Source organism: Neodiprion lecontei, chromosome 2 (assembly GCF_021901455.1).
Source record: "Neodiprion lecontei isolate iyNeoLeco1 chromosome 2, iyNeoLeco1.1, whole genome shotgun sequence".
NCBI lineage: Eukaryota > Metazoa > Arthropoda > Insecta > Hymenoptera > Diprionidae > Neodiprion > Neodiprion lecontei.
In genome coordinates this window covers 38,178,204-38,190,497 of record NC_060261.1, presented here as the reverse complement: position 1 = coordinate 38,190,497, position 12,294 = coordinate 38,178,204, and the positions used below count along the sequence as shown (strand labels likewise).

The following is a 12,294-nucleotide window of genomic DNA, read 5'->3' as shown; positions in this document are numbered from 1 at the left end:
CTTAATAAACAGCTAAAGACTACTTCAGCATTGAAGAGAATGAATCATGCAGCCCAAGGTCCCGATATGTCGGCGCTCGAAAATATTCCTGAACGTGATATCGCAGTATGCCAAGTTATTCTCCGCTGCACAACCATGCAGTAAACTTCTTTCGTTGTAAGACACAAATATATTTATGATATCGTTGATTCGAAAATTACAGGGGGATAATTGCAGAGGAAAACAGTGCCGAAATCCATGCAATGTCTACCAGCTCGAAGGGATGGAACGACTCGCCTGTAAAAAAGGATTGACGTGTTGCTGTGCAGCAACAAGTGTAAATACCTGCTGTACCTGCACTAGCTTACAAGATAAACAATGGCTAAGAAAAAATTCACACAAAGCGTGCTATCAGAGAAGGATGTGCCTTTGCAAAGATGCTAAATTAAAAGAGCGTAAGCTGTTTCACCATTGGATCAAGCTATAGATATGAAAAAATGAATTTATGTTGCACTAGACATCTGCGAGGTAATTTTATCTATTGATTATTTACTTCTAACATGTAAAATTTGATAAATTGAAATGATAGGCAGTTGCAAAAGAGTTTGAGGAATGGGATGTCTGTTAATCGGGCTAATGTATAGCTATTATCTCCATTCATAAATAAAAAGATGCAACGGAAACCTAAAATTAAAACGTAGAAAGAAATTCACTGACCTATACAACACATTGTTGAACTCCTTGCACTTGTCTGGATGTCTACTACCATTCATTTCAATACTGATTGAGTACTTCCTTATTATGCTTAAATATGTACAAAAATTGATAAAATTCAATTGCATATAGATAATCCTCGTACACAAACCATTGATATTGTTTGAAAAAACGAATGATTTTAGGATTGTAAAATTTTTAGTCAGGAAACAAATTATTTGCGCTCCTTGAGGTTCTCGTAAACATATAATTTTTTCCAAATATAAATCACCCAAGTCCAGAAATTGGTTCTCAGTGAAGATGTACTATGTTCTTTGAACGGAGAAAGAAGCTCGTTCAACACTTTTGCATGAATAATATATCATTTTATATTTATGTTGTAGACAAGGGTCCAGAAACGCAATCCAGAGGATCATCTGCTGATAGAGTTAACGTGAAATCGATGGAATCATCGACTGACAACCTTGATATCGACAAGTTGCAACAGGTCCATCATTCACCTTTATTAAAATCCACACACTTTTTAACTGCAGTGATAGAATTCAATATTTAGTGACATTTATTGCAGCTTTGTCGTGAAAATTTATTTCATCTATTTTTTCATTCCAATATTATAAATAATTTAAATGTCAGTGGCTGGCAAAAGTTCTACACATATCGAACAACTATAATAAATAATCATAATAAATAGGATCTTGAAAATGAAAAGAAACTCAAAGCTGAGCTGGCTGAACAATTAGAAAACTTGACATGTAGCATGAAATGCTTGAAATCAGACGGAGAGCAGCAAGCTGCTTGCTTGCGAGATGCTTTGGCAAAGTCAGAGGAACAAGTGAAACTGGCTGCTAGATCACGAAACCTAGCTATGGATTTGGCTAAACAATCCAGAGATCATTCAGATATGATAAAGACTAGTAAAAATGATTTGGCAGCTGAAATTGCAATTTTAAAAGTACACTTACTGCTTGAACTCAATTGTAAATTATTAAATTAATTCTTGAATGATCTGTGAGGCATAAATATAAATCGTGATTAATCAAGCGATTTTACCTTAGCAACAAAATATAAAACTAGCTGAAGAAGCTGAGAAAAATTCTACATTATCCAAACAACTGGGTCAGACAATATGTGATAACACAAAACTTGCTTGCGAATGCAAAGAGTTGAAATTTAAATTGAAAAATATGACTGAAAATGAAGCAAAGAAGTAATTTTTACCAATATTTTTAACATATTAATTAATAATGTATTAATAAATAATAATCAAGAGCTATTATGTGATATATCAGGATTCCGAGTGTTCAGTTACTGATAGTAATGTAGTATAGGTAATGTGAAAAGAGAAGGAAACTACTCAACAGTTATAATAATATATCAAATTTGTTTACAGATGTGCAGAGGTTTCGGAAGAGGTGAATAAAATAAAAAGTGCAGTGCATAAGAAAGAGGAAGCTCTAAATACAGAAAAAAACGAATATGAGGAAATGATCACAGAGTTAACAAACGTAGTTAAAATACAAAAGAAACAAATATGCGAATTGAGTGGGGTCTGTAATCAGCAACAGATTCTATTGCAAAAAAAGGATACATGCATTTCTGAAAAGGTATCCGCTTCTACATTTTTTAGAGTTTCTAAACATATGAAAAGATAATCGGAGAATGATTTAAGAAACTTTAACTTATACTTTTATGTTGTTCAGGATACCCAACTGTGTGACCAACAATGTAAATTTAAGACAATGGTCTCCAAAGTGAAAGATCTTAAAGTAGAGCTTGAAAATTTGAAATGTTCCTTTGCTGAAGAAACGCAAAAATGTAACACGTTGAGAAAAGAAGTAAGTGATATGAAGGATGATCACCATTGTGAACTGAGAATTAAAGAAAAAATGATAGAAGATCAAAGTGACACAATCAGAAGATTGAAAAAAGTAAATGATACCAAATAAAATGAAATATTTTAAATTTGGATTTTACAAAACACTGTGGCCTTGTTATAAGACGGCTGTTCAAAGAGTAGGTGTTAAAATAAGGGTACTCTGACTCATTTGCAACTAACTCAGTTAAAAATTGTTGTGCATATCAAATCTCACTAAACGTTAAAATCCATTGCGGTATCTACTCTTTGGTACGACAGTAGCCTCATAGAGTAGATGAAACACGACAGAAAATTGAACCAAAGTGAGATATCTTATGAGGAGGCCCCACTGCGCTATTATTCGATTTAATATTTATGTAGCAACAAAAATTTTTCAGCTATTACAAGAAAGTGAAAAAATGGCAAAACATGCAGCACGAGAATTTGAACAGTTGACCGATCAACTGTTTTGTGAAAAGGAAACTAATACCTCGCTTCAAGCTGCGCTGGAAGTTGCTGAATCAAAGTTACCAGACCAAACTTCAATGATATGTAGTAGCTGCGAGGAATTAGAAAGTCGATTAGATTGTGTAGAAGAACAGAAAAGAAAAGCCTTACTGGCTGCAAAATTTGCTGCTGAGAAATTTTTCGAATCTAAAAAGGAATTTCAGAAACAATTACAATGTCAAAAACAACAATATCAATTACTTAAAATCATTTTACAAAAACGTGAATATGAAATAGAGTGCTTAAAAGCAAAGTTCCAAAACAGAAGACAAGTGGCAGAAAAGAGAAGCAGCTGCATCAATTAAAAACTTAACAGCTCATTGTCTTTATGCGATTGCGTATTTTCTTATTTTCTATTTTCCAATTTCTGAGTGCTAATTTCGACTGCAAACTTCACCTTCAAACACCAAACCTCTATATTTAAATATAAAAGTAAGGTGAAAATTTTGAAATTCTGGAAAGGTCTTACGTAATTCAACACTGATAATCTTAAAAATATTTATACCAATTGAAAGTATACTCAGGCATCAGTTCATGTTTCGTCAGAGTCGGAATTATTTTCATGGAAATATACCTACTATACTGAAATAATATTAAGAATAATTTATTCACACTTACTTTACAGCACAGGACAAGGTAAAACTGCTACTTACAAATATAAATGTCATAAACACTACTATCTTCCAAGTCTTGACAACTTTACCCTGATTTCCAAAATCAGTATCGTAATGTTCTTTTTGTACCATGAAATATTGTAATTCAGATGAGTTTGCCAATTCTTGTCCAAAAATTTCTTGTAAAACACGGACATTTCATCTGCAGTCAATATTGGGATTCCAGCCTGCTTGCGATTCTCTTGAAACTGTTTTCGCTCCTGAAATTATATTTACAATAGAATGTAATAAAAATTGATCTCAATATTTAATTTAATCCTAATGATATGTCGTTTACATGAAAACTAATCAACTTCAATCAGAAGGAAAAGAATAGAAAAAATTTATACGCAAATGTGAAATAAGCTTGTCGTCAGACAAAAATGTTGAAAGAATTTCGAAAATTTATAGCTGCTATGATCTGTTTGGGCTCAACAGATATAAATTGCAGCAAATATCAATGCACAAACTGGATTTTGAATTGATGTTAATATTAGTATGAAATGAACTGTCGAAAATGTGTCATGTATTTTTTAATGGCTCATAGTACTTGAAAGATCATGATTACCAATATAAAACTGGCGTTATGCTTTGTCCAGAACTCCTGGTTCCAAGCCTGTGCTGATTCTCTCGCCCTTCTGTAACATCTTTCGAGTTCAGTCTCCTTGTCTGGTTTCGCAAAAATAATAGGTCTCAAATTTGAAACCGGATCTGGAGGTCCAATAGCATCTAACCGGCTGCCAGACGGTTGTATTTTTAGGTTATGTAACTCTCTCTAAACAAGAATATAATGACATTTTTACGTTCACGCATTACGGTGTATAAGTATGATAAAAAGTAATATCTCACCCTCCGATAAAGCGGTAGACGTTTTAATTGGCATTGAAACATCGAGCTCATCGATTTTACACGCATCCTGTAAATCCCATTTGATGATGTCTATAAACGGCGTAAACGTCAAGGTAAATCAGGGAGTAAATGAGGGCGAATGTATCATACCTAGAGGTCTTACCCAGTCTTACCTAACCGGGTGACTATCAGAGTACTAGTCCCAGTCTAAGGCCAAGGACCACGTGGTCATACTGGTCATACTCAGAATGTTGAATGTGCCATTTGGTGCCATTCACGCATGTGCGATCACGTAATACGTGCGTAATAAGTACGTATTGTCCCGAGAGCATGAGACCCGTGGACGCTACGAGATTTGGGTGTACTCTGTTGATGCGAAATCAGTTTTACTGCGGCTGCCTGGAAGAGAGCGAGGCAGGAGATTATAGGGTTGTGCGATTAGACCAATTCACCCGCAGCTATTGCTAGAGATGTTCAAATCGCATGCTTATATATGTGCTGATAGGGGGATTTCGCAAGACGTTATTATAGGTACACTCGTCTGTTCCGTCTTCGTCAGTTATCTTACCGATTCTGCCAATGAAAGACGGATTCATACGGAGTATCTTTAAGAATAAATCGAACCCACGAAACTCATACGAGTGTTTAACGCACGCTGATTATTACAGCTGACACGTGACAATTATATAAATAGATCTGCATTAAAAATATGACAACCACCTCGCCGCAGTCGTCATCGAAAAAATTGTGAGTTCATCTCTGTTATTTTTTTTTTATAATATATTTTAATGAATGATCAATTAAACACGTTAATATGAATGGGTATACATACATATTTGATGTGTGGTCCACGTGACACGCGCGTCTCTGACGCTGAATGACCATTATGACCAATTACATAAGTCACAATCAGTACATGCACTTCGATTTTTGAGCGGTCATGTGACTCTGTCTTCTGCAGGTCTGTCATCCGCTGCGTGTATTTGAATCTTGCTTAACCGTGACTGATCGACAGAAAAAAAAAAAAAATGATTTGAAATTATTTTGCGCAGAGAATTCCCTCGATTGTTTCAATGGATTGTTATTTTTGCGTATTGTTAAGAAAAAGATGTGCAGTCTCAGTTACTAATTTCGATAAATATTTATCGTACCAAAAAAGAGCATGGAAATCGGATTATGCAAACGTGATTAGCGTATTTAGGGTTGAACGTAAATTATGAAAATGAATTTTACTTTATTCAAATGACTGTAACAAAACCAAGAATTGCATCATTTGCCGAAGCTTCAAGATAGATTTAGGGTCACTTGACATATTGAAAATTACTAAAAACTAAAGGGTACAATGAATATTACCTATTTTGAAACGATTGATAGAGCTATGTACAATATTGTACAATGTATGTACGAAATATACAACATTTAATTATGTCTGTACTCTAGAAATCAACAATCATTCTCACCTGCTGTGGAAATATACTTATAGTACTGTTATCAGTAATAGTCATAATTTACAGGATAGGACATGCCAATACTAAATAAATCTTTGCAAATAGAATAATCTGCTGTACAAGAGAATTATTTTGATAGGTATTTTTCTGCTATTTATCGTACAATTTATCTCGAGATTAGACGCAACAGTAGTTAAGAAAATCACTGATAATGTTTTAGAAATATACTGAAGTTCCACTGAAGTCACTTGAAATAATTTTAAGTAAAACTGTATATATGAAACATCTTCATGCAATACACTGCTTATTGTATATCAGACTGGCTGAAGTTCTATTTAGTATAAGTGTGTTATGTTACAATAGCTTTCAAATCACAATGAGTCATGTCAGTATAAGGATTCAGATGTTTAGAACTGGATTAAGTCAAGAGCTAATGCACTGGCTGCAGTTTATAAAAAGTGTAAACACCATCATTTCTTTTACCTCTGAATGACGAAGAATTCTTATCGTAGGCCAGGAGTAGAATTTGCACTTGGTGGTATGGCGGCAATGGGTGCCGGGTGCTTTACAAACCCAATTGATGTAATAAAAATACGCCTCCAGCTTCAAGGAGAGTTGGCGACACGCGGGACCTATAAAAAACTTTACAAAAACACAATTCATGCTGCTTACATTGTTGCTAAGCATGAAGGAATTTTTGCTCTACAAGCCGGCTTTATACCGGCTATTGGATTCCAACTGGTTCTAAATGGAGTCCGACTAGGAACTTACAATATTGCAAAAAAGCACAAATGGACTTTGAACAAGTATGGAAAAACCAGTATTGTAAAGACCGCAGTAATATCTGGTACTGCAGGTGCTGTGGCATCTATTATTGGTAGTCCTTTGTACATGGTAAATGAGCAATATTCTGTTTTCAAATTGATCTTTGCAAAGATGTTTCCTTCAGTCGATTCATCCGAAAGCTTATCTTGCCAAATTACAAATATTAGCAGCAATTTTGAGTTTATATTATCTGATCTTTTTAGGTCAAAACACAATTACAAGCTCAAGCTGCTTCTTCTATAGCAGTCGGCCACCAGCACGGTCACGTTAGCACGTGGGCTGCGTTCCGAAATTTGTGGAGAGAAGGGGGATTCAAAAGTTTTTATCGTGGGTGGAACGCTGGTGTTCCCAGACTTTTTGTAGGATCTGCAACACAGCTAACATCGTTTAGTTTGGCATCGGACTGGTTGAAATCTATAAATGTATACAAGCATTAAATAATCACATAACAAAGCATTTCATATTGATTGGTTATTTTTACATAAATATATTAATGTTGCAGTTATTTCCTGATCATCCAGTTTTGTTAACATTTTTGGCTAGTTTTGTGGGCGGTACTTGTCCAGCCTTAACTATGCAACCATTCGATGTCGTTGCAACAAGACTATATAATCAAGGTAAATGGATGATGAAGATAAAAAAATTCATTTTTACTAGGTAGTTCGGACTGGAAGCTACATACATTGCACTAATTATCGTAAATAGTAAGAAGTTTTGGGTCTTAGAATAATTTCGTATTGATTTTTACAGGAGTCGATGCAAAGGGTAAAGGGCTTTTGTACAATGGCGTATTCGATGCCTTGATTAAGATAGCCAAGAAAGAAGGAATTTACGGACTGTACAAAGGTACATTCCCAACGTGGTTGAGAATAGCTCCTCATACCGTTTTATGTTTGGTATTTTATGATGAGTTAGATAAATTCTACACAAAGTTAACAAGCGAATCTCAATAATGTGTTAATAGCAATAATCAATTTATTAGGTGTATAAAAATATATTATTTATTGTAACACGAAATTATTTTTCTCAACAATTCTGTGCTACAACATGTTGTGCAAATGTTTTAATATGTATAAAAAAATGTAGGAATTAAGATAAACTTGAAAAGTCAAATTGTAATATATTACAAAATTCATACCAAAAATAATTATCTCAGACTTCTTTTTGTATTTTCATATTACAAAAAAATCCCAAAGTTAAATGTTGATCATTATACAGTCTGACAGTTGAAGGTTTTGCCAGCTCATTCGTAATAAACCTGCTACTTTGTACTAGGCTCGTTAAGTACATTACTCTTATACTTTTGTTGGCTGCTACCTCTTCGTTATGAGGTAGAGCCATATTGACATAGAATAGTTCCTCCATTCAAAGATCCATTGAAATTAGGGCCGCCATTGAGCAACTGGTGTGTAATTAGGTCTTGATTTAAATCCTTTGGTCATAGTCGCTGATATTTCCATAGTATCTCTACCACGTGTCTCTGGTAAGTAAACCCTGGAAATAAATGATTATAAAACCTACAACGAACGTTGGTGTACTCTGAAATTTAATGAATCTAGTTTTTCTGTTGCACACCTGTTGAAAAGTGCAAGTAATAAAGTGCAGCCAGAAAATATGAGAAAACTGTACGGTCCAATTATGGTCATCACAGATTCAAATCCCATTCCGACAATGAAGTTAGCACCCCAGTTAGAAACACCTCCTAGAGCCATGGCTGCAGGTCGTGGTCCAACGTCGAATAGCTCTGAGCCTATGAAATATGGTATAGGTCCCAAACCCAGACCGTAGAATAAAACATAAGCCAAGACAGCTATCATGCAAAACCAAGGCATAACGGCAGCAGCTTCCTGCAAACAAAGGGTTTTAATTACCATCTCTGTAATATTGAATTTAATTAGGTTGAATTATTCAGACTTATTAGACTCATGGTGACTAAAGTTGTCTAACGAGACTACTTTGACAAATTTTATCTGTTCAAATTTTCAAAAACTCTTATACAGTCTGAAAAATTTCAGTAAATTCTGATTTTGCAAAAATTCGAGATCATTGAATACTCACTATAAATATAATTGCAAAACAGAGGAAAGTCAAACAGCCAACAGCCAAGTAACAGCTAAGGAGGAATAATGTTCTTCTTCCAAAGAGAGACATTACTGGCACTGCTATCAACGCCATGACTACGTTGATTACACCGGTTCCAAGAGTCGCATATTGGGCACCAGTTTCTCCTAATTTGGCTTCTTGAAATATTTTATTCGAATAGAAGAATACTGCATTGACACCACTCAATTGTTGCCCAGCTTGCATAGTGCAAACAAGTAGTAGTGGTAGTCTAAGAGAAGGATCTTTCACCACGCGACCAATTGTCCAAATCTCTGTTGCTTCGGCGGTAACTGCTTCTTGGTCTAAACTCGCTACTTCGTTACTCAGTAGAGATACGTCCATATTCCGCAGACGGCTGAGTTCTACAACAATGTAATCAAAAACTGCATATTGTATCGATCACATCTAAGGCACTATATGTATTTATTGTGAACTCAAATCCTTGAGCAGATTTGTAAGTATTACAAACCCTTAATAGCTTTTCCTCCTTGACTTCTGATGACATATAAATATTTCGGACTCTCTGGCAACACAAATAATAGTCCCAAAGAAGTTAAACAAAGAGGTGAAAATGCAACTAGCATGATGGGCCAGGAGTTCTCTGTTCCCAAAGTAGAATCGAGACTTACAATTTGACCCAACAACACGCCACAGGTAATGCCCAATTGGCAAAGCACTCCCACTGCTCCTCTCAATTTTAAAGGTGCTGTTTCTGTCATGTACATCGGCACAAGGCTTGTTGCCAGACCTCCGGAAAGTCCTAAAAATAATAACATATTGTAGAAAAATTCCATTCCCTTTTTTTTTCTCAAACTGTGACTAAAATATTTATTTCTGATTTATTCATTTTCCTTGCAAAATTAAAAATACTACCGATTATAAAACCGTAATTACCTACAAATAATCGGCCCACCATCAGGATTTCTACTGAATTCGCAGCTTTAGCAGATATGAAAAATATTGCTCCGATTATTCCGCAAGTGTTGCCAATTGCGAGAGCACCTCTTCTGCCCAGTTTATCGGCTAACCAACCTGCAGATAGGGAACCTGTTACTCCTCCGACCAGAAAAATTGAAACAACAGTTGCCCAAACTATATTTAAAGTCTCTTCTGTTAATTGGACATTAAAACGTTCTTCGATTGTTTCATTACAAAATCTCTTCATTAGCTGAAATTTGAAAAGCAATATATGTATATGTAGAGTTTTGTATGTATAATATACTGCCGTTAAAATTCAATCTGCAATGGGGTTCATACTTTAAGCAACTATCGCGTAATCCTCTATAATCGGCTCTGTACCTAATACAACTACTAATCTGATCATCTGATTACAAAAAAATTACAGAAAACAATGAATAAAAAATTACATTATGTAGTCTTTTGATATTTCTCCTTGAAAGGATGAATGTACCTATAAGCAGGAACTGGCCTTCCCCCCCATTTTTTTTTTTTTTGTAGCCCAATATGAATTGACTCTAACAATCTGCCCTCTTCGGAATAAAATGCTCCCATCACCATACAAGGAGATCTGGTGAGGATTTTCAGTGGCCAAAGATTAATAAATCTAGATTAAAAAAACTAAGCAGGCAGCTTAACGTGTTGATTTAATGAAATTGGGCTTCTTTGCTAATATTGGGCCTCTAGTACCGAAAATTTATCACATATTATACAGCTCTTGAATCTAACGATAATCTGATTTTGATAAGAGAACAACAGTAGCCTGGGTTTATACACTATCTTGTTCATTGTTTATACTAACATCAGCAGGGTTATTTATGACACCAATATTATAACCAGCTGGTAGGGCTGAGCCCAAGCAGCAAGTAATACCGGCCAGTACCAAAAGGGGACTCCATCCTCCAGGGTACGGTTCATTGTTGGGCTCATTTTTCTGAAAATAAAAATGGTGTTTCAGGGAGGAGCACTACTTATTTGCAATCAATAAAACTATGATGAACACCTAACAATCAATGTGTAATATCACTTTTTCTAAGAGCTTAAATAACTCAAGTAACTGCAAAAGAATATAATCAATATGCTTAACCCTTGACTGGGTTTCCTGTAATAAGACCTTGCATTAAAGTATGTGCATAGATATGCACACATTTTTATTTGGCACGCGAATATTGGAGAGACGATCTAGCCAACTGCCACGTAACATACAATTTGCAACTAATTGCAAGTTGTGCCAGTTGGTGCACTGAGTAAAGTAAATAAAAGTATATATTGTCACGTTATGTATAACTCAATTTATTGGCTGGTTTATTTATAAGTTTGCAACAAGAGTTATTATAAAAATAAAAAACGAGAGAAACAATGACCAGAAGTATAAAAGAATGTTTCCAACTTACTGCCCTCTGTTCAAGATGTTTCGCTGTTATCGTGGCTGGTTTTTCGAGGCGAATTTCCGTCGCGTCATTTTCTGCAATGCAAATTTTACGTTAAACGTCATAAATAATATTATAAATTTGTTTAAATAGAAAATTTTCAAATCACTGAACATTTTTTTACCCATTACTGTACTTATAGTCACGTGTCACGATGAAAAGCTCATAAAATGATTGAACGAATTTTAGAATCACCTAAGAATCCCTAAGAATACAATATACTTATAGTTAAAAAATAAATTAAGGTTATGTACACTAAACAATATCCGTCGCATCTCCTGCGATGACTGAAAGGAGTGTTCTTGTTGATTCATTTTTATAGGTATGAATATCGTGCGTGGTTAACGTTAGTAACGTATAACTCTCATAACTGAGTTGACCAATTATGCAATTAGGTTGATTTATGTGCGTTGAAAATATCGAATATACGTAATCGTGTGATAAGAGTTGCTTCTGATTATTTTTATCAGCTTCGATAAAAACTCCAAGCTATAAACATTAATTTATTTAATTATCGATATAAGAAATATGAGTACCCATTTTCTTATGACTATTTCGAACATGTCAAAGATCTCGTAAGTTTATTTCATTGAGGTTAATGTATACATCCGATTCTGATTACTGAGTTTTGGATGTTATTTAGTCAAGCACTTCGTTGTGTTTTTTTTTTCTTCACTACTACAACTATCCGTTAATATTTCATTACACTTAGCAACGCACTTGAGTGTAATGGTATGTATATCATGTTGCGATATATCATTAATTAAACTTGTACAATTCATGATATGATATAGCCCTATGATGAAATAATATAAAGACGTTATCACTAACGTCACTCTAAGTATCAATTTTATTATTTTGGATGCAAATTTTTTACAGATTTAGTTAATTCTTGTATTAACTTATGTAGCAAGTCTAACAAGAATTGAGAGTGCAAAACACAATGTACCAATATACCTTTTTTTTAGTACTAC

General features: G+C 34.6%; 4 protein-coding genes across 13 annotated transcripts; 2 read left to right on the top strand and 2 right to left on the bottom strand.

Moving 5' to 3' along the window:
* Nucleotides 1-39: 39 nt before the first annotated feature.
* Nucleotides 40-3,360, top strand: LOC107216587 (leucine-rich repeat and coiled-coil domain-containing protein 1-like). The gene is made up of 8 exons (XM_015653826.2): nucleotides 40-105; nucleotides 203-434; nucleotides 1,077-1,180; nucleotides 1,385-1,645; nucleotides 1,749-1,900; nucleotides 2,084-2,297; nucleotides 2,394-2,621; nucleotides 2,947-3,360. The coding sequence occupies exons 1-8, from the start codon at nucleotides 40-42 to the stop codon at nucleotides 3,358-3,360; spliced, it is 1,671 nt and encodes a 556-aa protein (XP_015509312.2).
* A 283-nt stretch (nucleotides 3,361-3,643) lies between these two features.
* LOC107216606 (COA8 family protein CG14806, mitochondrial) lies at nucleotides 3,644-6,627 on the bottom strand. Of its 5 annotated transcripts, XM_046731333.1 has the most exons (5): nucleotides 6,489-6,627; nucleotides 5,390-5,561; nucleotides 4,558-4,624; nucleotides 4,277-4,483; nucleotides 3,644-3,929 (listed from the first exon to the last, which is right to left on the bottom strand). In XM_046731333.1, the coding sequence occupies exons 2-5, from the start codon at nucleotides 5,440-5,442 to the stop codon at nucleotides 3,732-3,734; spliced, it is 525 nt and encodes a 174-aa protein (XP_046587289.1). In that variant the 5' UTR covers nucleotides 5,443-5,561; nucleotides 6,489-6,627; the 3' UTR covers nucleotides 3,644-3,731. The 5 variants fall into 5 exon arrangements, with proteins under 5 accessions (XP_046587289.1, XP_046587290.1, XP_015509334.2 ...); XM_046731334.1 differs by lacking the exons at nucleotides 5,390-5,561; nucleotides 6,489-6,627 and adding an exon at nucleotides 4,731-4,872 and having other exon boundaries at nucleotides 4,558-4,647; XM_015653848.2 differs by lacking the exons at nucleotides 5,390-5,561; nucleotides 6,489-6,627 and adding an exon at nucleotides 4,708-4,859.
* On the top strand, nucleotides 5,159-7,808 carry LOC107216605 (solute carrier family 25 member 35). Its single transcript, XM_015653846.2, has 5 exons — nucleotides 5,159-5,304; nucleotides 6,518-6,899; nucleotides 7,034-7,252; nucleotides 7,333-7,447; nucleotides 7,581-7,808. The coding sequence occupies exons 1-5, from the start codon at nucleotides 5,267-5,269 to the stop codon at nucleotides 7,781-7,783; spliced, it is 957 nt and encodes a 318-aa protein (XP_015509332.2). The 5' UTR covers nucleotides 5,159-5,266; the 3' UTR covers nucleotides 7,784-7,808.
* LOC107216609 (solute carrier family 2, facilitated glucose transporter member 4) lies at nucleotides 6,716-12,242 on the bottom strand. 6 transcript variants are annotated; one of them, XR_006902824.1, is made up of 9 exons: nucleotides 11,430-11,767; nucleotides 11,285-11,355; nucleotides 10,693-10,824; nucleotides 9,828-10,101; nucleotides 9,403-9,693; nucleotides 8,889-9,295; nucleotides 8,406-8,677; nucleotides 7,969-8,324; nucleotides 6,716-7,244 (listed from the first exon to the last, which is right to left on the bottom strand). XR_006902824.1 is itself a non-coding variant. In XM_046731331.1 (8 exons), exons 1-8 carry the CDS (start codon nucleotides 11,858-11,860, stop codon nucleotides 8,213-8,215), a joined length of 1,563 nt encoding a protein of 520 aa, XP_046587287.1. In that variant the 5' UTR covers nucleotides 11,861-12,242; the 3' UTR covers nucleotides 6,716-8,212. The 6 variants fall into 6 exon arrangements, 5 of the variants coding, with proteins under 5 accessions (XP_046587287.1, XP_046587285.1, XP_015509337.2 ...); XM_046731331.1 differs by lacking the exon at nucleotides 11,430-11,767 and adding an exon at nucleotides 11,857-12,242 and having other exon boundaries at nucleotides 6,716-8,324; XM_046731329.1 differs by having other exon boundaries at nucleotides 6,716-8,324.
* Nucleotides 12,243-12,294: the final 52 nt, after the last annotated feature.